The 24,731-nt window shown below is 52.6% G+C and overlaps 10 protein-coding genes across 10 annotated transcripts; 8 read left to right on the plus strand and 2 right to left on the minus strand.

The window, feature by feature from the left end:
- Positions 1-2,968: 2,968 nt before the first annotated feature.
- On the plus strand, positions 2,969-3,982 carry Z517_02073 (uncharacterized protein; the record flags this gene model as incomplete). Its single annotated transcript, XM_013431184.1, has 2 exons — positions 2,969-3,088; positions 3,161-3,982. The coding sequence occupies 2 exons, from the start codon at positions 2,969-2,971 to the stop codon at positions 3,980-3,982; spliced, it is 942 nt and encodes a 313-aa protein (XP_013286638.1).
- A 461-nt stretch (positions 3,983-4,443) lies between these two features.
- Z517_02074 (uncharacterized protein) lies at positions 4,444-6,111 on the plus strand (the record flags this gene model as incomplete). Its single annotated transcript, XM_013431185.1, has 2 exons — positions 4,444-4,481; positions 4,551-6,111. The coding sequence occupies 2 exons, from the start codon at positions 4,444-4,446 to the stop codon at positions 6,109-6,111; spliced, it is 1,599 nt and encodes a 532-aa protein (XP_013286639.1).
- A 389-nt stretch (positions 6,112-6,500) lies between these two features.
- Z517_02075 (uncharacterized protein) lies at positions 6,501-7,491 on the minus strand (the record flags this gene model as incomplete). Its single annotated transcript, XM_013431186.1, has 2 exons — positions 6,501-6,772; positions 6,873-7,491. 2 exons carry the CDS (start codon positions 7,489-7,491, stop codon positions 6,501-6,503), a joined length of 891 nt encoding a protein of 296 aa, XP_013286640.1.
- A 1,609-nt stretch (positions 7,492-9,100) lies between these two features.
- On the minus strand, positions 9,101-11,287 carry Z517_02076 (uncharacterized protein; the record flags this gene model as incomplete). The annotated part of the gene is made up of 4 exons (XM_013431187.1): positions 9,101-10,127; positions 10,172-10,665; positions 10,767-11,144; positions 11,195-11,287. 4 exons carry the CDS (start codon positions 11,285-11,287, stop codon positions 9,101-9,103), a joined length of 1,992 nt encoding a protein of 663 aa, XP_013286641.1.
- Positions 11,288-11,974: 687 nt separating this feature from the next.
- Positions 11,975-14,135, plus strand: Z517_02077 (uncharacterized protein; the record flags this gene model as incomplete). The annotated part of the gene is made up of 10 exons (XM_013431188.1): positions 11,975-12,221; positions 12,276-12,467; positions 12,522-12,559; positions 12,659-12,680; positions 12,782-12,886; positions 12,946-13,340; positions 13,391-13,458; positions 13,516-13,688; positions 13,763-13,868; positions 13,943-14,135. 10 exons carry the CDS (start codon positions 11,975-11,977, stop codon positions 14,133-14,135), a joined length of 1,539 nt encoding a protein of 512 aa, XP_013286642.1.
- An 829-nt stretch (positions 14,136-14,964) lies between these two features.
- Z517_02078 (uncharacterized protein) lies at positions 14,965-16,978 on the plus strand (the record flags this gene model as incomplete). Its single annotated transcript, XM_013431189.1, has 4 exons — positions 14,965-15,830; positions 15,881-15,958; positions 16,011-16,257; positions 16,304-16,978. 4 exons carry the CDS (start codon positions 14,965-14,967, stop codon positions 16,976-16,978), a joined length of 1,866 nt encoding a protein of 621 aa, XP_013286643.1.
- A 369-nt stretch (positions 16,979-17,347) lies between these two features.
- Positions 17,348-18,761, plus strand: Z517_02079 (uncharacterized protein; the record flags this gene model as incomplete). The annotated part of the gene is made up of 2 exons (XM_013431190.1): positions 17,348-18,206; positions 18,286-18,761. The coding sequence occupies 2 exons, from the start codon at positions 17,348-17,350 to the stop codon at positions 18,759-18,761; spliced, it is 1,335 nt and encodes a 444-aa protein (XP_013286644.1).
- A 274-nt stretch (positions 18,762-19,035) lies between these two features.
- On the plus strand, positions 19,036-19,821 carry Z517_02080 (uncharacterized protein; the record flags this gene model as incomplete). The annotated part of the gene is made up of 2 exons (XM_013431191.1): positions 19,036-19,182; positions 19,237-19,821. The coding sequence occupies 2 exons, from the start codon at positions 19,036-19,038 to the stop codon at positions 19,819-19,821; spliced, it is 732 nt and encodes a 243-aa protein (XP_013286645.1).
- A 1,141-nt stretch (positions 19,822-20,962) lies between these two features.
- On the plus strand, positions 20,963-21,843 carry Z517_02081 (uncharacterized protein; the record flags this gene model as incomplete). The annotated part of the gene is made up of 2 exons (XM_013431192.1): positions 20,963-21,122; positions 21,173-21,843. The coding sequence occupies 2 exons, from the start codon at positions 20,963-20,965 to the stop codon at positions 21,841-21,843; spliced, it is 831 nt and encodes a 276-aa protein (XP_013286646.1).
- Positions 21,844-22,439: 596 nt separating this feature from the next.
- Positions 22,440-23,997, plus strand: Z517_02082 (uncharacterized protein; the record flags this gene model as incomplete). Its single annotated transcript, XM_013431193.1, has 2 exons — positions 22,440-22,556; positions 22,615-23,997. 2 exons carry the CDS (start codon positions 22,440-22,442, stop codon positions 23,995-23,997), a joined length of 1,500 nt encoding a protein of 499 aa, XP_013286647.1.
- Positions 23,998-24,731: the final 734 nt, after the last annotated feature.

Below are 24,731 nucleotides of genomic sequence, written 5' to 3' on the forward strand. Positions count from 1 at the left end.
CGTCTTCAAATTCAGAGTGGAAGGGAGGACGCTCCATGCATATTAGCTGAACGCAGACCCTCTGGATGGGTGAGTCGAGACTCGTGTACGCCGTGACATTGCTTCCTGCCAATGGCACCCAACTTTGCGATCTGATCTGAGCGGAAAATAGACGGACCATTTAGCGACAACACAGCTTCTCGACGTCACCACTGGTTTCACACAGCTCACCACAGTCTCGCGTGGCTAGGCCAAGGAGTTTGATCCTTCGGGGGGGATCGGCGATGGATTCGGAAGTGACGGCTTGTCCCATGAGCCAGGGAAAAGGATAAACTAGTTTGACGGAGAAAATGACCTGAACAAGCCAGTTGGGTGGACATTTCCACACCAGAGAACGATGCGAAACGAGACGAAACCAGACGGGATGGACAAAATGCGCGCTGTACAAGTGACGGGGAGGAATAATCAGATGACAGACAAGGAATACCACGAAAGAGACCGTGAGGGGGTCAGAAATTTTAATCCTTCTGCGTAGACATTATTAGGTGCAGCGCTGTGGAAGGAGTCTCCGAGCTTGGGAGCTTAGCGAACTCCACTCGCCTCTAAGGGCTCCAAGGGATTTACTTGAGTACCTACTTGTATGTAGGTACATACCTACGATGATGGGTGCCATGGGTGCTTGCAGGGTCTGCCGCCGGCAGACTTTCAGTGGTTCGTCGTTTGGCCCACCACGGCGCGAACAAGGGCACGAGCCCTGTTTTAGTCAAGGCCCGCCTAAAGCCTCACCATCATTGGTACGGGGAACTTCGAGCAAGCCAAGGTCGACAGCCACAGGCGCTCTGGAACCACAGCTCCCGGGAAGAGCTACGTCCATGCCTCCACCTTCATGCCTGAAGAATGACCTGATGCTGCCTGGCTCCCACGGCTCCTAAGCTTACCTCCACATTCCACCAACCTTAGTCTTCCCGTCTCCATCTGTGGTAATTCATCACGCCCCCCACCATTTCGAGCCTTGAAAGACGAGGTTACGACGATATTCATCCCATGGAGAAGAAAAGGCTGGTGAGGGTACAACGAACCAAGAAAGCAAAGAAAAAGAAAAACTTACCCTAGAACTAAAACAACAAGCCGCCTCCTTTCCTTAAGCACTGCCTCACTGCTCCCAAGCGGGCGCGACAAGTCCTTTGCTCACAGGCGGGGGAACGCCCCTTCGAATCCATCCATGACCCGGCGAATGATCAGCATTCTTTCCTTCTCCTTTATTGATGGCGCGGAAGGCGGAAAGGTTCTGACGCAGTGTGCTGCGCTGCACTGCAACACCTACGAGAAAAAGAAACAACGGATACAAGGGCCAAAACGCCACCCGACCTATTAATGAGCCTGGCAACTAATGCCACCGAAGGACCCCCCGCAAATTGGAAGAGCCCTTTATTGGGCACAGACGGGTAGCACTCTTGGGCTTGCATCCCGAGTTGGTCAAATGCAGCCTTCTCAGCACGGTGTGAGAGCCATACCCCTGTTCGAAAATATGACACGTTCGATTTTGCGTGATCGTGGCGTTGTCACCACCCGCATGCTTCTTCTACAAAGCGCTGAATGCGACCTGAGTGCTCATCACTGCTTCAATCTGGCACCGACTTTGGACTCCCCGAGCAGAAGACTCCGACTCTGCTGGCAGAACAGGTAGCAGCCGGACAAGGTGACGGATTCACGCCAATTTCTGAGCAAAGACGCAGGACTATCGTCAGCCCTAAACTAAACTGACTGCAAACTGGTCCCCGATTGTTGCCGTGACCGTTGACTCTACGTTTTGTACCTTCCTTTCTTCGCAATAATCCTCCTAGTCGCCCTCGTACCACGAAGTTTATGTGAATAAAATTATGACCGTAAAGGACTATGAGACTCGTCGGGGTGTTCCGGGTCCTCTGTTTCTTGACTTTTTTTGGCCGGTCGTATGCATACCAGTGCTGCAGGTTGTCCCGAAAGCCGAGATGAAGAATGTCGTCGTGCGAGGAAAGACAGAATACTCCACTGTATTCCTGTTCCGCGCTGTCGTGTTACAGAAACTTTACAAGGGATAACCTCGTTCATTTCAATTGATAGACCTCGGGTTGTTCCAGTCTTTTCAGATCCGACCTACTCCAGAGGCTTCTTCCGTTGTAACTACGGCAGCAGCCGCGCGGATGGATGGATGGAAGCACAGAACAAAAGAATAGGAGCTCGTACAAGAGTAAAGCGGGTTTGAAACCCTATGGACCACCATCTTCAGAAGCCTACCTTGCAAAGTCAGCGACGGCAACCTCCTCGACGCCACAGGAGATGGTGGTAGGAGCACGGTCGTTCCTAGCTATAAGCGAAGTATCTTTTCTTGAGCCACAACAGGGTAGTCTCATTATTCACTCTGCCGTTGTTGTTGTCGCCCATCGAGCATGTCTGAATGTCTGCGATTCTCCGGTCAGCCCTACCACAATGTGAAACCCGCCCAAGCACAGACCGCAACACCGCATGGCCCCTTTATTTCCTTTTGATTTGTTTTTCTTTCTTCCATCGGCACTCCGTATTCAAGGCGTATTCGTGGTCAAAGGGGTAAGACACCCAGTGCTGCGTTGTCCCTCGCTCGCTTATTCGAACATCGTCAGTGGAACAAAAGGTCCAGACGAGGCAGAAGCGGATCGCCTTGCGTGGCTCGGGAAGTGGGTAGGCTGAAGGCAATAGGCAATAGGCAATTCGCAACAACTCTGCTCCGGGCTTGCCGTCTCATTTATCGGTCTTGGTGGTCTGTTTCAAAGAGGAATCCCTGTCCGACTTCGACGAAGAGAAAGAATCTCTTAGAGGACGTGAGACGTCCCGCTTCCTCTCCGTTCGCCAAATCCTTCCCGTAATGTGGGCATCCAGGCTAGCGACATCATCCGAAACCACCCACAACCTGCACCAGCCACTCTTAGACTGACTGCACCGACCACACTTCAGAACAACCCCATCCCGAATCATGGCCCAGGACGAGCCTCTACAGTCCATCCAGCGCACAGTCTGGCAGGCTCGACTGCCTCTGGAGATTCGACTAGCCGCTTCCGAATCTCGTACCTTTGATGGCGCTGACCCCTACCTGGTGAGTCTGCGCAGGATACTCACTCTCGCGCAGGGGTCAAATGCCATTGCTCCAACACTGACATGCCTGCAGATCGCCTTTCCTCGGTTGTCATATCTTCCACTCCTGCTTCCGCGACTTCACACCTTCTTTTCGTCCTCACTAATTGCCGATCCCGAGACAATATCACCCTATGCTGGCTACTTCACATTTGACAACGTCCCCTTGAAATGGCATCTTCCGCTGGGGCTGCTCTACGATGTATACGTGATGTCGACTCAGGATGCCCAACCAGATTCATCCTCTTCCGAGCCCCTACGATTTAGGCTAACTGTGCATTTTTCGGCCGACCCGGACAAGCCAATGCTGCCAGATGCAAGCCCCGTTGTTCTACATGACTCTTTCATTAACTCCGTCAAAGAGGCGGACTTTTTGAGGTCTGGAACTGCCAAACCCATCATGACCTTGTCGGCTCAGGAGAGCAAGGCTCTGTGGACCTCAACCCAAGACAACGACTTGCCGACATTTGCAAGGATCCATGGCTCTTTGGTGCCAACAGCGGGCCAGATGAGGCATGTCCCCTTGCGATTGTATCTACCCTCTGCGCCGGACCAGGACCCGGGCAAAGCTCAAATCAAAGTGTTACAATCACACATTCCACCCACTGTTGCAGTAGTCGGAAACCAGAGTTTGCCTACCAGTGTGCGAGGGATCCCAGCAGGACAACCTCAGACATTGGGGACGGCATTGCATCAGCTTGTACCCAGCTTATTTCCATCTCGGAGGACGCCAATTCTCGCTACACCGCTTCTGCATGGTGCACCCGTTCCTATGAGTGCTCAGCTTGAGGAACTTGCTCGATGGGGTTGCTATGCAGACGGCTGGTTGTCGGTGGTGATAGCCATGCGTGGATAAGCTGGAGGTCTCGTTCCTCGACAGGAATACATTACCCACCGGCCACGAGAAAAAAGCCTGTGGTCTGTTGCCTGTGCTCTGACATTCGAGATATTGCTTTCTCATCTGATTGCGGTTACTGCTGATCCCCACAGATGCTTTTCGAACGTCATAAGTGGCTGAATGTTGGACCAACCCCTCTCCTCCAGCTCAGCCACACTGGCACCCCAACCTCGCATCTCACCCATGCTTCGTGTCGCAATAGCCGCTCGCCTCGCAGACCTTTCACATCTCATTCATGACCTTGAACCCAGGCGACTGATGGAGATGACATCTTAGAGCAATCAAGTCAGCAGGATACCATGCTCTAGAGACACTGCGATATTTCTTGGTGACGTCTGCAACTTCTCCGCACCTCACTGCTGTCATGCTCCAAGGGACCAGAAGTTGATGACGCTGAACGACCAACTGCACTCATCACCATGCCACCATTTCCCGGGGAAGAGACGCTAACTACTGTGTAAGTAATATGTAGGCCGATGCCTACGACTATGCTTGACTGTGGTCTAATTCTGACCTTGCTCCTCAGATATGTCGACCTCCACTCTTACTTTACGGCGCCCTCCCCTCGCCCGGCTCTTCATCGCTTCGATAAAGCCTCCTATTTCTACGTCTACTACAATTCTACGAGACATACAAGTCGGATCGAGGCCGCGATCAATCCTGGCACGGCAGATCAGACGGCCTTTCATGGCTTCCTCGAGGGTGTCAAGGTGATCAACTCCCACAAATTCCCGACGAGGGTAACAATCGTCGTCGATGGAGACAATGCAGCGGCCACTTCTCCATCGTCCCCCCGTTCAGGAAGAGACCCAGAAGAATGGCGTCTAGCCAGTTCAGATCCCCGGGATCCTGGCACGTCCAAATACAGGATACACACAATCGATGCTTATTTCTGGAATCAGGATGATTCCAAGTTGGTATTGAACATTTTCAAGAAGCTGCTTCAGCCGCATCAGTTGGACATTGAGGATGATGTGCGTGACGAATCCGATCACCATGATATGGTCAGCCCAGTGGTTCAAAATCTAGAGCATGTGGCCATATCCGACCCGGCATATAAGGAAGTACAACATGATTCTCCCGCAGTCCAGCACAGCCATCCTGTCCAGCTCCCCCCTCCTCCACCGCCCCCTGCTGTCTCTCAGGCTGCTGCGGCCGGTTCTGGAGCATCAGCCTCGCCAATTTCGGTCAATAACAGCATCGGTGGGAGATCCTCACTTAAAGAAACGAAACCGGCCATGGACTATACGCCCCTCGCGTACAACCCTGCAGCGCCAGCGGCTCCGGAACCTATCGCCCATCGAGAGGACACCCCTCCTCCGGTCGACGCTGTCGACGGAACGGGGCTTGCTGCGGCAGCAAGGCGTGATAATCCTTATGCCTCTCAGCAGCACCCACAAGCTTTTGGCAATCCCTCAACTGCTCAACCGGGGGGTTATGGACATTACGGTGCTGCACCGCAGCCGTCTTTCGGACCACCTGGCACTGTTTCGCCTGTACCATCCTTTGGACCTCAAGCACCGGCAACCGTATCACAATCCTTTGGACCACACGCAGGTTCACCCCCACTTCAGGCGTCTCCGCGTACATCTGTTTCGACAAATTTTGCCCCGCCTCCCACCAGCGCAAGTACTGACAGCAGTCGTCACCCTTCAATAGCTGCTCAGACGTATGTGCCTCAAGGGCAGGACCCAAATGCACACATTTTTGGCCAACAAAATGTGCAAACGCCGGGTACACAATTCTACCAGTCAATTAATGGTCAACCCCACAAACCGCTGCAGCATGTGCAGCCACAGTACCCGGACTATCTAGCCGCTGGTCAACCTCCCGCGCCAGCGCCAGTTCCGGCTCCGCCTCTCGGAGGGTACTCGACGTACAACTATGGACAGGCACAGCAACCCCAGCCAGCGGCGGGAGCTTACGACATACACTCTCAAGTCTATAGGCCGACGGAGGCGGAGCACCACACACACCATCACAAGCCACCCAAGCCCTCAAGTTCTCAGCACAAGCCATCACATGCAGAGAAGATTGAGAAGGGCGTTGGCAAGTGGATCAAGAAAATTGAGAAGAACTTTGGGTGAGGAGAGAAACAAACGAGATTGGGTTGGGATATTTTGGACAAGGAGGGTTTCATTTCTGGTGCGTTGCTGTAATCTTAGCAAGCGTGACGAGGCTCAATGAACCATGTGTTGAATTTCTCTCCGGCCAAGCGCAAATGCTTTTCCGTCCACTACCTATATTTGTGTTGACACGGTCAAAGAGATTTTGGGCATATGCCCGTCCCTGCCTTTTTTATACCTTTTCTGCACGTGAAGGAGCGCGGATAGCAGAGCGCTTCAACGGCCACGGCACTCCCACCCCACTGCAGAAGCAGCAACACCGAACTCGGAGAACGAGATGTGATCGATCACTCGGGAGATGCGTTCATCGCATCCGGGCGGTAGCCCTTTTGAGTCTCGAATCGAGGAATTCATTGCAAATCTTCGGGAACGAGGGCGATTCTGCTCTTGATTTTCCCGGCGTGCAGATCGGCCAGGATCCGGGGGAAGTCTGCCATGCTCCCCGTTTCGACCTGGGGGGTGATGACGCCGTTGGCAATTAGGTCTAGACACGCGACGAGGTCGTCCGTGGTCCCGCCGTAGCTGCACAGGATATCGAGTTGTTTACGCACCGCGACCAACGAGGGCAGAGTCAGCTCGCCGTGGAGCAGGCCGACCAGGACGACGGTCCCTGCCTTGCGGACTAGAGAGTGTTTCGATCAGATCAGTGAGTTCACTGGCAGAAAAGGGGGTAGGGGGGCGAATGAGATATGAGGTATGAGGGGCCATTAGGAGGAACTCACCGCTCTCGATGGCGGCCTTGAAGGTGTCGGGAACTCCAACAAAGTCGATGGCAGAGTCCACCACCAGCGACTTGTTAGTCACCCACTCGCTGACGCTAAGGGTTTCCACAGGCACGACGTCTTCACTCTTCACCCCGAATTTCACCGCTGCGTCCAACACCTCCCGTCTCTTGTCCACGACGATGATCCTTGCGCCAATGTTCACAATCATCTGCAGTGCGTTGAAGCCCAGCCCGCCGAGCCCGAACAGCAAGACCGTGTCTCCTTTCTTGACCTTGGCCCTCCGCGCGATGGCCTGATAGGCCGTCATGCACGCATCGGTGGCCACAGCCCCGGCAGCCGCACTGACGCCCGAGGGGAGCTTGATTGCGGCGCGCTCGTGGATGGCGACGTACGGGGCAAAGGAGCCGTCGTGGCCGATTCCGTAGTTTTGTCCACCGGTGCAGATCTGGGGGACTCCGCCAGAACATTCTCGACAGGTGGCTTTGCCGCAACCGGGCACGGACAAGATGGACACCATCTCGCCGGGTTTGAATTTTGTGACATTTGCTCCAACGGATACGACCTCTCCGCAACCTTCGTGGCCCTTTTTGTTGGGAGGAAATCTAGACTCAGCCATCCGAGTGGGTGAGAGACAAAAAAAGGGGGGCAAAGACGGGAATATGCAGCAGAAAGTTCGCTATGATGTTGGTGCAGTAGAAGCGGGGGAGGAGGCATATCTTGCACCCTTACCAATGTATACTTGTCAAGATAATGAGCCGGCTTGGTGGCCATGTTCAACAATGCGAAGTCGCTGTGGCAGACTGTGGAAGCACATGCGTCAGCCAGCTATCGCATCCACTCTATGTCTCAAAGCCCCTCGTATATCATCCGTCGATATTGATAGAGATCTTGATGAAAACAACGGTCGGACCCATTCTCACCTCCCGCAGCATGGATCTTGACCAGGAGGCCATCCTCAGCCGGCGCAGGCACAGACACCTCGACACGGATCTATTTCGTCTCTCTATCTTGTCAGTACTGTGTATGTGCATGGGTATGACAGCTGGAGCAGACTTGATCAAGAAACTCGGGATATGTCCTCCCCCAAGGGTCCAGACTTGAGACATCGATAGATGGACAGATAACGTGGAAGGGGAAAGCGGAACAAAAGAACGGGCAACAACAGACCGGCTCGGTGCTGCCGAAATGCTTCTGCCACGCCAGCATTGTCTTTGGGATTTCTTTGGCCGACATGTTTTCTTTTTTTGGTCGTGCTCGGTTCTTTGTGTACGAGTGACGGCAAGACGTGCCCAAACCTAGCTACCTACTTCCGTAGACACAAGTAACAACGACAAGCGTGGGGAGTTTAATTAATCTCAACTCGCAACGACTTTCGATACTCGTCCCTCACCCACGAGAACGAACGAGCGAACATGGCAAATGGACAGCCGAGAGTCTGAGTACCTAATGTTCATATACTCTCCCGCTCGCCGCCGAGCCCGGACGTACCGAGGCCTTGGTTGCGATACAGTACTAGAGTACATAATAGCGTGCAGTGCATATGGACCGTCTGACTGTACCAAGTATTATGAGGGTTGGAGAATAACCTTATCCTCTCTTGGCGCTAGAGATTATCGAGGTACATGGAGTGGCTTGTGGCATATACTGCAAAGTAACAACGGTAGATGCGAATAGGAATTGGTATAAGTTTGGTGTCAAGAATCAAGATCATCTGTATGAAAAATGATAGGCGGCAATGTCCGATGCCTGTAAGCTGTTTCGTTTATACTTCGATCTACCGATGAAGGTATAGATTTTCATGTACCTCGCATATATGTACCGAGTACTCGGGGAAAGAAACACTATGAAGCAGTAGGTAGCGAGCCGATCTCAACCACGGTCTGACCAGAAATAGCGATCAGGAGCGATTCACTGATAACTCAAAGGTGGCCATTGTTAGGCCTGACGGCACCCCTATCCTTATCAATCAACCCAGAACATATAAGAGGGGAGAATCAAGGAAACCCCTCCCGTCTTACAATATATATGTCTTTCATTCCGCCGAGGCAGACAGGACTACCTAACCCATTCTACAGCCTTCAGTGACCGTGTCAGCCAATTTCGTCTCAGGGAGTACCTGGTATGTAATGCGTCGGCGGCCAAACCACCTATTCCCATGTGTGCCCGTGCTACTCCCTCAGCTTTCCTCAGCCCCCGAGCTGGTCATTAGTCGGAAGAGAGACTCATTACAGGTACCTCTCTATGACTCCCGGCTGGAGTAAGCCGCTCCCAATCATCGATCCTGGCCAACTAAACCATGCCTTGCTCGTACACTCCCCCGAGTGACTGTCTACTGCTTCCGAAAATGTCCCATCCCACAACATGACCCCACGGATTTGTTCCCATGCGGCAGCTTCTTGCTGGTTATTGCCCATCATCTGAGCATATTTCCACTGCTGGAAATATCCTAGTGTCCACGGCCCGGGCGTGTGAACGCTCCCTAGTCCTCCAAAAGCTCCGTCCCCATAGTATCCTCCATCATTCGCCGGCGTGAACGCAAATTCCATGGTGTTGTGCCATGCCTGCTTCTCATTGCTGGTCCTGGTGAAACCCCATATCGGAGCAAAAAGCGTTGGCAGGTCATTGGCATCATGGTAAAACGTTCGTTGACCAAATCCGTCCACCAGATACGAGAAGGACGGCGAGTCTGGCAATGGATCAGAGGCGAGAAAGTGCTTCAACGTCGCGTCACGCACATCTTCGGCAAGACGTGCGAGTTGCTGCCCCAACGGAGCGCCCGTTACCTGGGTAATCACTTTCGCAAGCCGAGACAGCGTGTGCCATAATAAGACGTGACTCGAGAAATGGAACGGATATTCTACCAGGTCATCACCTGGAGTCTCGTCTGTCGGGAAGAGTCCAGTCAAAGGATCTCTCTTTGACTCAAGGAGGTCCAGGACCTGAGACACGGCATCTGACGCCAGAATTTCTTCCACAAATGGCTGCTCTCCTGGAAAGGTCTCCCAGAAGTCGCAGACCTCCAGGAGCGGATAGCACTGTTGGTCCAGCTGAAAGACCGGCCCATCCTTGGGACGGCCTGTAGTGAGATATGATCGATGCCAGAAGTGGTGAGGTCGTTGTGCGTGCCGAAAGATCCAAGCCAGATGTCCCTTTGTCGTGGCCCTGATCTCCTCGGAGTAGGCGGCGCAGGTCTTACCAATTGATAACCTATCAAGGTTCCGATATACTTGGGTCAAGAATTGAATCTGCCAACTTTTCCATGTTAGCAGCGTCCACCAGGACTCGCTGATACTTACTAGTTGTCCCTCATCCAACCGAGCGGTAAAGCGACATGATCTGTGAGGAGGCAAACGGCATGCTTGGAAGGTGACAGCGGGACCGTGCAATTACCGAGAATGTACTCGAGATTTCGGCGGACAATGAATCTGCTGGTGGTTTCTTGATCCCGCCAGAGCAACGGCAATCCGAGGGCAGGCGAGGTTTCCGCGTTGCGAGATTTCCCACAACCTGTTCCCGATTGCAAGGCAAACTTTGCCGTCAGCGTCCTCGATCCTCGTGGTGGAATATCCAAAGTCTGAGAATATGCTCCTTTTACGGGCGAGTTCACAAAAGTGGTTTCTTGAACAGCCCTGTGCATGTCGACCCTTGGACCACCACTTTCAAGACTTCCTTGGAGTTGTGCATCAAGAGGGACGTTGACAACCAGGAAACTCTTTCCAAAGTCGGCGAAACTGAATTTGTTTTCTGACTTGGGCATGGGGATCGGTCCACCTTCGGTAAGTTGCCCATACTGCTCCAGTGTTAGCATTGGTAAGCTTCTTCAAGTACGCAAGAACCTTGGAAGACCTGGAGGGTTCGAGCCACGACGCCATAAATAGTGCGAATACGTACCGATGCCCGGTTCACGCTGATGCTGAAGTCCATGGTGAATCTCAAAAGGGTCGGACAGTCACTAGAAGACGAAACCTCCGAAGATTGAATGACTTCTCCATTCTCGTTGACACGCAAAGACGTTGTTATGGCAAGTCCTTCAACTGTGCGGAAAGATATTGTTGCTCGTCCCAACCCGTCCAGCGTTATCTTCGTGTCGTGGGCCTCGACGTCGAAACGCAACCCAAACCCTGGCGTTCCCGTCTTGATGGACTTGAGCATTCGGGCTCGGTACTCTCGCACGTACGGGGTGTCTCTGAACCTGGTCCCATCGAACTGTCCGTAGGGCTCGGCGAGAACAATACCATGTTTGGGATGGAAAGCGCTTATTTGCAAAATCTAGTAGCAATGTCAGCTTTCGTCCTTGTTAACCAAGACTATATCAATACCGTCCCGCGAAAGTCAGCCGACACTGAAACACCATTGAAACCTATGTCGAGGGTCTTTGATCGCTTCTCGGTATTTCTGAAGTCAAACACCATGATGTCCGATGTCTCTCTCTCTCTCCCAAAGTGTCTGATTGTCACTAAGTTGGCTCGACCCTGGTACCCACCCCAGCAGCCGAGACCCTTGGTATTTATGAAAGGGACATTGCGGAAATGGAGCATCTTGAACCATTCCCATCAAGGCGATATGCCGTCCATCGACTTGCGCCATCACGGGTACTCTACCCGCATATTTGAGGCTGGCCTCCTCATCCCGCCACTCGAGGCAAATCCATCTCCCCGCACAATTGAAATGTCAAAGATAAGTGGCACAGTCTAACGAGAAATAGCCATGAGGAGCGATTCACTATTAACATAAAGGTAATGATCATTAGGTATAACAGTCCCTCGATCCCTATCCATAGTATTATCTATCTCTGATCTGACGGCCGCCTCATCACTATTGAGTAACAACCTAATGTCCGAGAGGGCGACTACTCGCTGTCTATCGGACTTTGCCATTCACCTACAATACTTGGACATTACTCTCCTCACCTTAGCGTTCTCCATATTGTGATCGACATTAGCCAAGAGACGGCAGATCATACGGCTACCGTACCCGCCTACGGAGTTCGCCCTCTTGCCTATGGGTATGGTATAAAAGCTCGGCAACTTGCCTCACTTGGAGAGACATGTATGATTTTGTTTGATTACATTCGGAAGTTGCGAATTCTCGTTGAATTAATGGTTCTGCAAATGACTGAAAAACAACTGTCAGACCATGTCGAGACGGGTTGGTCTCCAGTCGAGCCCGAGCCTCAAGGGAGCGGCGGAAATGTGCCTGCTGGCCACATCCCCGTGACAAATGAAGAGAAAGCATTGAATCGAGCGTTAAACTACAAGATCGACACAATCCTTCTTCCATTTTTATCTCTGATATACGTTTTTAACAGTTTGGATCGAGGTAACGTTGGAAATGCCGAAACGCAAGGTATGTCCAGATCACCACTAGTCATATAAAACTCCTCTTAACCCGTCAGTCCAGGCTTTACCAAGGACATTGGAGCTCAGCCAGACGACCTCAACCTGGCAGTCAGCTTGTTCTTCATCACCTTTGTGCTGTTCCAACCTCCCTCCGCCGCCGTCGGAAGGTACCTGGGAGCGAAGAACTGGGTACCGATCATTATGTTTTGCTGGGGCATCCTCACCATTTGCCAGGCTTTTATCAAGGGACGAGGTTTGATGAAAGCGACCTCTTAGCGCGCCGAGGAAATATTAACCCTGCTGCTAGCTACGCTGATTGCGACACGACTACTCATTGGCCTTTTTGTAAGTGTCTTTCTTCGGTCTCTTAGAACTGGTGTTTGGAGAAAGACTGGAACAGACTCTGTTCCTCGAAAGACGAAATTCCTGCTAACGCTAGAGCAGGAGGCAGGATTTTATCCTTGCTGTATGTGTCAAGTCCTCCCGCCCCATCCGCGATCATCTCAACGAGCTGCGAAGAATTCATCATGTTACTTGCGCAACACTGACTTTGCCCGCGCAACTTAGGTGTTTTCTACTTGTCGACGTTCTATACCCGTTTCGACCTCGCCGTCCGCCTTGGACTCTTCTACGGACAATATGCTGTCGCTGGTGCCTTCTCCGGTTGCATTGGTAAGTAAGAACCCCACGGCTATGTTCAAGGTGAGAAAGGTTGTTGACACGATTGGAAGCGTACGGAATTTTCCACATCAAGACCGGCTCGCTCAAGAACTGGCAATACCTCTTCATCATCGAAGGTGGTGCTACATGTCTCATTGCCATCGTTGCATGGTTTTGGATGCCCCTCGGACCGGGAAGTGCGTGGTTTCTCAAAGACAAGGATCGGGCATACGCGGTGGAGCGTATCCGTCTGGACAACGCCATGTATTCGCAACATACCTACGGCGACAGCGGTGTCGAGAAGGAGAGGTTGACGAGGCGCGATGTGGTTGAGACGGCAAAGGACTGGAAGCTTTGGTATGTGCTGTTCTTCAACATCCTAGCTAGCGTACCCGGGCAGGCATTCTCCGTATTTCTCCCTCTTGTTGTTGCTGGGCTGGGATATTCCTCCATTGAGGCGAACTTGGTGAGTGGATGTTACCCCCGGGTGTGCAAGAAAGATCCTGACTCAAGCAGATGTCTGTGCCGCCATATCTTTGTGGAGCAGTCGGGTTGTACATTTTCGCCGTCAGTTCGGATCGCAGGTAAGCCATTGCTCTGGTTGATTTGCCTAACACATTGCCAACACTCGTGACTTAAAGGAAGGAACGCGGCTATCACATATTTGTCGGTCTCTTGATCACCCTCGTCGGGCTCATCATCACGGTGACTGTCGAGCGACACGGCGGCAAGTATGCTGGCTTGTGCATCTTGCTGTTTGGCAGTTATATCTCGGCACCATTGACCGTGGCCTGGCTGAGCGGCAACACTCCTGGTAAGTGTGTCCAAGTCCCTCCTCCCCTCCTTCTCTCCAATATCTGAGCAGTTTTGGCCAATACGAGTTTCTAGAACCCGGGAAGAGAGCACTCGTCCTGGGCGTCAATGGATTTGGAAATCTGTCCGGGGTCATCGGGGCACAAATCTTCCGGGCATCCTATGCGCCAAAGTACCTGGTGTAAGTCAAACTCCCATGGCGGACTATTGCTGCTTTCGATAAAGAGGACACGACGACTTAAACTTTTCCAATAGGCCGTTTTATATAACACTGGCATTCATCGCCGTCGCGCTGGCCGGATACCTTTCATACCGTTTCACGTTGGCAGCGGTGAACAGGCGAAGGCAGGCTAAAGTGGCAGCCATGACCCCCGAGGAGTTCGAAGACGAGAAGACCACACCTCTGAGATATGCGGACAAGAAGTATACCTTTATCTACGGCCTGTGAGGTCTTGCCGGGTGTTAGGTTTGATTGCGACACCTCATATTCGAAGCCTTCACTGTCAATTCTGCGGGAGCGCACTACACTTTGCTTTTTGCGTGCTTCAGTTTTGTTAGAAGTTGGGAGTTTCTTGGTCTCCGAGCGCTAGAACGGAACTGCTTCGTCGCAGGCATATGACATTAGCCATGTCTATTCTGGCGCCCGCGTCATCGCTATTGAGTAACTACCCAAATTCCGAGCGGGCGTCTACTATCTGTCAAACTGTGCCATTTTTTATTTTCTCACAAAGGCTCGTCGTGCGTGCAGCGACTATTTTCTGCCTAAAGCAAACTTGAACTATTCCCGGTTACGAACGAGTCAGCGGCGCAGGGGAGGAGATTAAAGGGGCCCGGTAGACCTTCCCCGAATAGACTTGCACCAACTCCGCCTTTTCTTTAGCCTCGTCGTCTTCTCTTCCCCAGATTTTGGGGAAACTCTGTGTTGGTCTGAAGGACTCGGTAGTTGTGTGCTACAACATCCCCTCCACAGGTGATCTGTCATATGGAACGTCGACCTGTCAACCCGCGGCGGCATAAAATTGCACCGGAGCTACGGAAAAGAGTTGTTCAAGCGTGAGAGGCTTCCCTATCCTTGCATTGCTTGCATGCTTTGAATACTTACTCTCTTCACGTTGACTCAAAGATGCAATAATTGCAATATCAAACGTGCCAAGTGCTCCGGAGGCCAACCCTGCGAAAGATGCCGCAAATCGTCGCGTGAGTGTTTGTATCCAGAGGTGGTGCAAACAGTCACGATCCCACGCCGCGAATATGATACGCTCAAAGCTAGGTGCGCGATGCTGGAACAGGCACTCGCACACGCAGTCCCCTTGCAATCTGAGAGGGATAACTTGATGCAGCATATCCAAGCGAAGCACCATACGCCCGAGGCACCCCGGCCTCCCAAACCATTCAGTCAGGATATTGCCGAAGACACCCAACACATTCGAGAAGGACGAATCCTTCAAGACCCAGATGGCACGGTGCGCTATCTCGGCGAATCTTCAGGAGCCACATTCCTCAATCACCTGCGAGAGTACATGGCGACGGTTTTCCCACAGGCCTTCGAAAATGCATGGTCAGGTACCTCGAATCCTGATGTGACAGCTTTCATCTCGGCGCTCGGGAAATATCAAACTCACGACAGTCGTCCTCTGCTAACGTCTACGGTCAACCCTCTCATATCGGCGACAAATGATGAAGCCGCGGCGATGCTGTCGGAGTTTCGGCACTCGGCTCAGGATGGTGAAGGTACTTTTGCTTCTGGTGGTATCTATTATTGGGTTGATGTCCAGGCTGTCCTGGGTGAATATCCAGCTTATGTTGATGGTGTGAGAACTATCGAAGCGGCTCCTAATGCTCTGTTCGCTGTTGCTTGTCAACTCAACCCGAAATGCGCACCGTCCTGGGAAACCGGATTTGGACAGGCGTTCTTCGCGAGAGCAAAAAGCGTATTGGGGAATCCTCTGGACGAATCTACCATTAATGATGCAACCGTCCTGGCACTTCTAGGATTCTACCTGCTCAACAGCAATCGGCGTGATGCTGCATATATCTATGTCAGCATCGCAATGCATATTCTCATCGTCCATGGAGTTCATCGTGCTTGGTTGGTCGACGAGCAAGGCAAAAGGCTATTTTGGACCGTCTATATCCTGGATCGGTAAGCCCAGAGTCTGATGTACGAACTTCCGATTCACTGACAAGTCGCAGATGGCTGAGTTGTTTGATGGGGAGGCCGGCCCTTATCTCTGACGAGGCGATCAAATTGGACCTGCCTCGAAGTTCAAGGTACACAACATTCATCTAGAGTTCTCTGCGCGATAGGCTGACAAAGTCAAAGTGACCTGCCTCCTCCGGACGGTCTCCGTGCTAATATCGAGCTTGCCAGAATCTCAAACTACATTGTCTCAAATATCTATGACGTTGCACGGCAGAGTGAGGAACCACCCATGACGACGCTCTGCATTCAGAAGTCCCTGAGGTGGTTGAGGTCTTGGTCGGAAAATCTTCCCGCCACGGTTATAGGCACAGAGGAGAACCTGACTTGGGACCGGGCTGTTGGAGAACTGCACATGGCGCACAATCAGGTGAGGTGCTCAAACCACTCATGGGCAAATCCCGCTGACATTGCAGCTCATCATCCTCACCGTCCGACCTTTGTTGTTTCTCAACGTCAAGAGAGTCACAGCCGACACGCTCCTGAACGGTAGAACAACAGGTCATGAGATATCACACAGGCCAGAGCTCGATCTGTGTGCAGATGCGGCGAGAAGAAACATCCATCTATGGCATCGACTCTTGAACTTACAACGACCTCCAAGGCTCTCGGCTTCGGGCGTCCATTTTCTATTCAATGCTGCTCTTGCGTTACAGCTCTATCAACTTCTGGCTTATAGTAGGGCAGAAGGAGACTATGAAGACATCGGATTCGTCATTTCCACCTTGGAAGTAGACCAAAGCAGTAACAAAGAATATGCCGCCGATTGCGCCAGGGTTCTTACAGATTTCAACTCGCTCATGGCTCGGCTACAAAATATCGACCTTTCGAAAACAGCCTGCCGAGGTGGGAACGCGCGCGGCCGCATACGCGGTATACCATCTAACTCTTCAGTCATTCTCTCTCCGACCAGTGACATCCGCCCGGCAAGCTATGCGGAGTCTTGTCGCCAACACCAATCTGATTTTAGCGAAGCAAATGGCGAGCGCACACTTCCTCCGTATGATGATCGAACTTACCATGAGCTTCTGTCATGGCTTGAAAGAGACAATCTCCAGCAGAAGTTCGACTTTCCAGGTCGCTTTGGATGAATGTCCCAACGCCAGCCGAGTACTTTGAGGGGGGATATCTGGATTCTGCTGTGCGACGAGGGTCGCTCTCTGCATGACGCCATGTCGCATAATCAATCACGGTCAGTGCACCGCGCTCATCATCAACACTGGCTTTCTCCTGGCTTATGCGGACGAAATGGCTCACGGTCACGTGCTGTCAGCCAGCTTGTGATATTCCTTGGATGATCGATTGGCTTATGACTGGAGCTCATTGCCCGATACCTAAAATGGTCACAGCGCCAATGAGGACAGGCATCGCTGTAATGCCTTGTCCACACGATATATACTGACCTGACTCCCTCCAGCTCTAATGTCCCAAATAGCTGCATTGACTCAACACCTTTTACAATGGCGTCACCTCGCAACCCCATCGATCGTTTTCTTGAGGGGATCAACACCGCAGACCTCGAACTCATGTTGAATGCTTTTGCACCGGACGCTGAGGTTGTCGACGACGGAAAGAGTTTCACTGGAGATGCTATTATAGCCTTGTGCGAACATGGAATTATAGGTCACCAGGCACGAGTCAAAGTGCTGGACCAAACGGTCCGAAATGATGGCAGGACACAAACCCACATCATGATGGATGGCGATTTTCGCAAGGAGTTCGGCATCCACGAACCATTCGATTTGTTCCTTGTCGCCACAGTGAAGGGTGACAAGATAATACATCTCGACATGGGCGATATAGATCCTGATAAACCGACAATGAGGGCGGTCTACGCGTCAGTGGCCAGCCCACAGGATCCATTGTCATCGGTCCGAATTGGTCAAAAGCATCTCCCAGAGTCAAAGGAAGGATGGGTCCGAGTCAAGATGCAGGCAGTGGGTCTGAACTTTCACGACATCTTCACCTTACGAGGAATGCTGATCCATGAAACCCGATACCCAATGATTCTGGGTAACGAGGGTGCCGGATTGCTCGAGGACGGAACTGAGGTTGCCGTCTATCCAGTCATGGGTGATCCTGATTGGAAAGGGAATGAGACACTCGATCCAAAAAGACACGTATTCGGCGAACTCGTTCAAGGAACCCTTGCCGAGTACGCGATGATTCCCAGAAGAAACGCCGTGCCTAGGCCCAAAGGACTCGATGCGAAGTCGGCAAGCGTGATGGGCATTGCCTGGTTGACAGCTTATCGTATGTTGTTCACCCAGGCAAAAATCAGAGCCGGTCAAACCATTCTGGTGCAAGGGTCATCTGGTGGTAAGTACCGAACCGAACAATCTGGAGTTGCCCGGGTTATATCATGCGAGATGGTAACTAACAGATTGCAAATATTCAGGGGTGACGACAGCGCTCATTCAGCTGGGCTCTGCCGCCGGCTTCCGTGTATGGGCAACAGGCCGGACGAAGGCGAAACGCGAACTGGCCAGATCGCTTGGTGCAGAGAGTACTTTTGAGCCCGGGGCAAAACTGCCACATCTCGTTGATGCCGCGTTCGACACATCGGGAGCGTCAACAATTTCACATTCTTTGGCCTCTGTGAAGCCAGGTGGGACGATTGTGTCGTGTGGGAGACATTCAGACAGCGCCTCGCCCAACATTTCTATCGACTTGTTGCACTTGATGGTGAACCAGATTAGCTTGGTAGGGGTCTATACGGGAACGCGGGAGGAGTTCATCAACCTATTGGATTTTGTGACCACCTCTGGCATCAAGCCGCATATTGGCAAAGTCCTGCCTTTGGCGGAGGCTGCTGAAGGACTAAAGGAGATCTGGCAAGGCAAAACAAATGGGAAAGTTGTCGTTGAGATTTGAGCAAAGGAAGAGAAACGCCAAGACTTATCAACGGAGCCTGCCGGGACTAGTGCTTGATCTAGACCTCAAATGGTATAACCCAATAGCTTATCTGCTGCCACTTGTCGCTTATCTCCTGAAAGTCTTCACCGACATTGTCCGTCAAGGCCATGTACCTGGAGGGCACACCGGCAGTCAAACGGGGCGTTCACTAGTGGTCCATACAAGCCCTTACAACGTCCACACTTGCGTGTTGTTTCTTCCGAGCACTTTACACTTTCAGCAGCCTATTCCTATGGCGCTATGGACCGGCTTTCCCGTCGGTGCTGGGTTGAAGATGAAGGAGGAGACATTCACGGCGCCTCGGAAGCCACTTAAATGCAGAGCAAGGAGCCGCGACTTTGAGAGAAAACTCTCGAGCAGATTCATCATTCCCGAGGAGGTATAGTTGTGGTGTCCGCATGGTGTTTTGTGGTGGGAGATCTGACGTCTGCAGATGCTGGAGAGTGTCAACTCCCAGTACAAGGGCCAGTCCGTCCTCCTCATGATGCCCTATGAGATTCTTCTCGAGATATACAATGCTCTAGCCCACGCACCGTCTCAGATCGCGCTTTCACTATCCTGCAAACGGCTGGCCATGGTGGCACGAGATGTTCAGCTATACCTCTCGCCCACCTCGCCAAAATATGCGGGGTTTCTCCCCCGGCGTGTTTTCGATGTCCCGGAGCTCATGACCCAATTGAAGCCTTGGATGCCTGCTGAATTGCGTCTATGCAACCACTGCCTCACTAACAGACCTCGCCGTGAGGAATATTGGGATACCGTTATTGGCTGCGAAATCAGCAACTTCTGGGTACAGAAGACCGGTTGGAACTTTCACAATGCCAGCTGGCACAAGCAGGTCCACGACATCTGTCCCGCATGTCATGCCTCCTGTACTCTGAGCGACTACGTTGATTGTGACGGTTGTCGAGCCCTCGGACGCCTGGGTGACGTGGACTGGACCAGAGTATCCGACTCCTGGAGAAGGAGGACAGAAGAGGAACTACGAGCTGGAGTATTCGCAACTGGGCCTGGATGAGGCAGAACACCTGGCACTTAGTCCGACACTGCTCTTTCAGTTGATCCTCTTCCCCATTGGATCAACCAACGTCAACGATATCCCTCCCTGTTCCATACGATCTATGCCCGGAGTCCAGGTCGTCATGTCGATTGCGGCGGCCACCTTTCTCAAACTCCCGATCTGCCCAAACACATTGATAATCAGTTGCAAAGAGATATGCGATTGGTCAAAAGGAGTGGAAGGCGAGATCAACAAAGGTTGTGAGAGAAGTTCTGTCTATCCGATGACTGCCTGCTCGGGCCCCGTCGCTCACAATACCGTTTACTTAAATGCACGACATTTGAGGCCTTTTCTCAGGTGGACCAAGCTGTTCTTGGCAGAAAAGCCACCAGACACAGGTTGGTCGGTATTGCGTTCGTCCTGTCTCAAGGTCTCAAACGAAATGAGTGGCGAAACACTGTGCGATACTTGATAGCGCAAGATTGTTCCCTTGAAATGAGCCGAATAACATCCCCATCCGACAGTCTCTCGTGCGCTGTGTGAAACTTTGGGAAGCTCCCTGGGGAGATGTATCGATTGAACAACACATGCATTTCGACTCGTTGGGATGCTGGATGCTCAGGGGGAAGAATGCGATGATCCCTCTGGTTTGTGATGGCATCTCAGCCCCTTTTTAGGCCCACCAGTTGACACAGCTGAGGCTGCAACAAGCGAATGATTGTTGAGATGACCCGCCGAATTACTAATGTGATTGCGTCGAGGTTAGCTTCCCGATTGAGAGTGTACTCCTGTCTAGCTCGGTGGAGCCCTGGGGCAATGCTCTCATATTGGAAAGCGCCTGTCCCACGGGCCTTTTCGTCAGCAACACAAACGGTTTCAAGCACCTTGAAAGAGATGATTGCCGTCCTACCGCGGACACTTGCAATGATGGACGAATTTCGACAGCCCCAGCGGAGGCGGCTGGTAGGGGAAATGATTGGAGCAGAGCACCAACCAGGCTCGAGGCTGCCTCCTTTGACAACAACGACGGCCCTTACGAGGAGAATACTTAAGTTGAAGGTATCGACCTGAATCATCTCGTACAACAACCTCAGCTCCCATCTTTCTCCGAGTTCTGCAACATCTGCGTCCCCCGAGCAACATCAGCTTGATCGCCAGGATGAAATACCTCTCAGTGCTGGCTGTGCCTACACTGGCAGCACTCGTTAGTGCTCAGTCTGCACCGAACTTTCCAGTTCAAGTCGACGCCAATCTGCGTGTCGACTTTCTCAGCAGTTCGACAAGCGTTGCCCCGGCCGGCGTTCTGCTGCCCAGGGACGGTAAGGACTTTGGTCAGACCCGATATCGTACCACTTATTAACGTATTCAGACGTTCTCGACGGGCCAACGGTATATGGTCCGGCAAACGCCACGGAAGAAGCCACCTACATACTCTTCGTGGTGGACGAGGATGTCAACACAGGAAACGGTCCGCGAGTTCAGTTACTCCACTACTTCCAACCCAACCTTGTCGGCATCAACCATGAGTTATCCATACAGCCGGGGGCGCGGAATGCCACAACGGCGGTCGGTGCGGAGTATCTTACTCCCTCGCCACCTGGAGGAGATGGACCACACAGATACACATTGCTGCTCTATCCTCAACCAGAGGGATTCACCGTGCCGCAAGCATACATCTCTTTCAGTCCACCTGCCGACACGAATGCAAGATACCCTTTCAATATGTCTGGTTTCGCTGCTGCTGCCGGTCTGGGACAACCAATTGCAGCAAACTGGTTCCGTGTTGTGAATGACACCAGTTCGACCTCGACAGCCTCAAGCTCTACCAGTTCAGCCACCGAGAGTGCTGCTACAACATCAGTTGAAACGGGCACGGTCGCTTCGACTCCGACCTCCACTGGTGCGAGTACAAGTGCTAGTGCAAGTGCTAGTACAGCAGCCAATTCGGCAGCAGGACTAGATGAGGTGCGTGCTGGTGCAAGAGAATTGACCATGGGACTTGCTATGGGCATCACTGGTGCATGGTTGTGGATGCTGTAATTGGCCGAGACGATTAGGAGACGGTCCACTGCTGGTAATCAGCTTCTCTGCAACGGCCTACTCCAACGTATGCGGAGACGGAGGGCGTGCGACTGAGACAGGGACTGAGTCTGGAGGAATTGATAGAAGTTCTCTTGTTCGATTTGATATCGAAGGGTTTTGGGTGCGCGTGACTGTTTATTTTTCCAACTATATGTACACAATATCGAGGATTGTCTTCCCTTGGGAGTTCTATCCAACTGTGTCAGACTGTTCCCAGCGTATACTGATGCAGCCTTGATGCAGCCTTGTCGGGCACCTGCCCGTTCCATCCCCGGTTAAACTTTCTTCCGGATTCCGTAGGTTCGGCGCCCATGGCGAACCTCGGCATCCAAATTCCTAGATGGCGACTTTGAATTGCTCATCAAACCACTGCTACCACTACTACCACCACTTACCCTACGTCAAAGCGCTCGAGGGATTGTCCTCGTCTGCAGCCGAGAGCGAACAATCCCCGATCTTTATCCTGTCTTTCTTATCCCATCTTATTTAGATATGACCTTTCCCCCAACACAGTGACCTCTGGTCTCTTGACTTACGTCCCCCACTCGCCCACCATGGCAGACGCTCTGTGCGGGCCCTCCAACCCGCTCCAGAACTTACAAAAGCACACCCAAGTAGATCGGACGCTGCAGCAAGATCGTCTTGTCGGTAACAGACAGTCGCCAGGGCAGGTGAGTTTGAAATTCCCATGTCCCTCTTCGGTTCGCCATTGACGTGTGATATCTGTAGGGCTTCCGCACTGCCGACCCTCGAGCAGGATCACTCGACGCCGAGTTTCACGCCTTCGAAACCTCCACGCCGCACCCATTCCAGTTCCAGCAACCAGACCTCTTTCACCCCCAGGGCCATGCTTCTCCTGCGCCGGCAGGGTGGGCTGCCGACTTTCAACGGCTCTCGATATCCCAGCAACCTGTGCCAGCGGGACAGTTTCGTACTGAGGCGCCGCTAATCAGGTCTACAACGCTCGGCGGATGGCAACAGGAGTTTATGCGCCAGCGGTCGGGAGCCGGTACTCCAGTTGCGCAAGGCAAACAAGCCGTACGGGATAGTCCACAGTTGAGCGGCGGCGGCGGCATGTTCCAACAGCCGATGATGGATTATACCCAGCCTATGTTCCAATCGTACTCTGGCGGTTTCCAGCAAGAACCGCAGATGCAACAGTCTACGATGATGTCTATGGAACAACATGTCCAAGTTTCCGACGTGGATTTCGAAGCCGCGTTTGCCGACGCATTCGCCCATGCTCAAGAGATGGACCAACAACGTGCTTCCTCAGGACTTTCTTCAGACCCCAATGCCATGAGCTCTGAGGTGCAGCGACCGGACGGAGGAGAAACTGTGCGCATAGGCAGCGACGCCATCGCTTACCGCGAGAAAACAGAGCGCACGGCAGAAACAGACACGCGTGACGCAGATGAACTGGCTCGCACCGCAGGCCAGCTTCTTACAAGCGTATCACACGACAACAGCGACAAATTCCAAAACAGTCAGTTCCTGCAGCTGATGCGGAAAATCAGGGATCGAGAGGTCGAGGTACAGGGTGACGAACTTCAGGAGACGGGCAGATCAACGTCCAAATCGACGCCAGGACCGACACAAGAAGCTACGAACCAACAGTCGTCGCACTTTGAGTTCCCAGACATGGACGCCGTCTATGCCCCCACGAACACGAGCGATGCCTGGGCAGACTCGGAACTTGACCAGAACGCCCAGCACCGATACGCCGGGTCGTGGGACTACCCCCCGGCCAGCGCACCGCAGTGGAAGGCTGCGCCGGAAGTGACGGCGCACGACCCCCAGGTGCTCCAACGGTCGCCGTACACGACATACGGGTTTGACGATGACGAGCATCCCAGTGACTACTCTCTGTCACCATTGCAGTTCGAGGCTCTCCACCCAGGCGGGAAATACTACCCAGACCAATCTCCGCGCCTTCGACGCGCAGCCCTCGACGCCGCCGCTGCAGAAGAAGCCGAGATGAGTGGTGCCGTCCAACCTCCCGTCGAAGGTGGAAGCAACAAAGACGCCCAGGGCGGCGGTGACGGATCGAAGCGGATCTCCGCCAGCGACTTTGACTACCTAGATTCCACCTGGTTCAATTTCCACAGGTGAAAACAATCATTTGTCGCGTTTGTTCCAGCCGTTGCCTTTTTTTTTTCGGCTTTTCCGACTTTTCCGACCTTTTCGCTCCCTCTCCACCTCCCCCAACGGATCCTTCCCTCTGACCACCATCATGTCCTAATCCTATTCCTATTCCGTTTCTATTTCCGTCCCCTTGGCGCGTCCCGCGGCCAAGCAATCGAGCCTTGTTCAGCGGAATTACATGGGCGTCCGTGATGGAATTCACACACACACACCCACACACCCACACACCCACACACCCACACACAAAGCGTGTCCATCATGACCCACCAACCCACCCACCAACTAAACAGGTCTACCATCACACCGAGGACTGCTTGTACAGATAATTTTCTTTTTTTTTTTCTCTTCTGGTTGGTCAGGGGATCATCGAGAGATAGATAAGAGAGGGAGCGAGAGGAGGACGAGGAGGAGCAAGATGAACCAGGCTTGGATTCGACCCAGTTCGGTCAGCCAGTCCTGTGCTTTTCGTTCGAGTCGTTCGTTTTTTAGAAAGAAAAAAAAAAGAACGCTCCAACCTCGAGCTTCAGGGGCCGGGGGGGGCATTCTTGATTCCACGGGACGAGGCACTGCTGTTTATCCTGCCGCCGCCGCCGCCGCCGCCGCTGCTGCTGCTGTAGCTGCTGCAGTCACCGACGAATAATGAAGGGACTGGGAAGTCAAGAACGGAAAATTGAATGAATTTTAGAAAAACAATGCATCAT

Source organism: Fonsecaea pedrosoi (assembly GCF_000835455.1).
Source record: "Fonsecaea pedrosoi CBS 271.37 unplaced genomic scaffold supercont1.2, whole genome shotgun sequence".
NCBI lineage: Eukaryota > Fungi > Ascomycota > Eurotiomycetes > Chaetothyriales > Herpotrichiellaceae > Fonsecaea > Fonsecaea pedrosoi.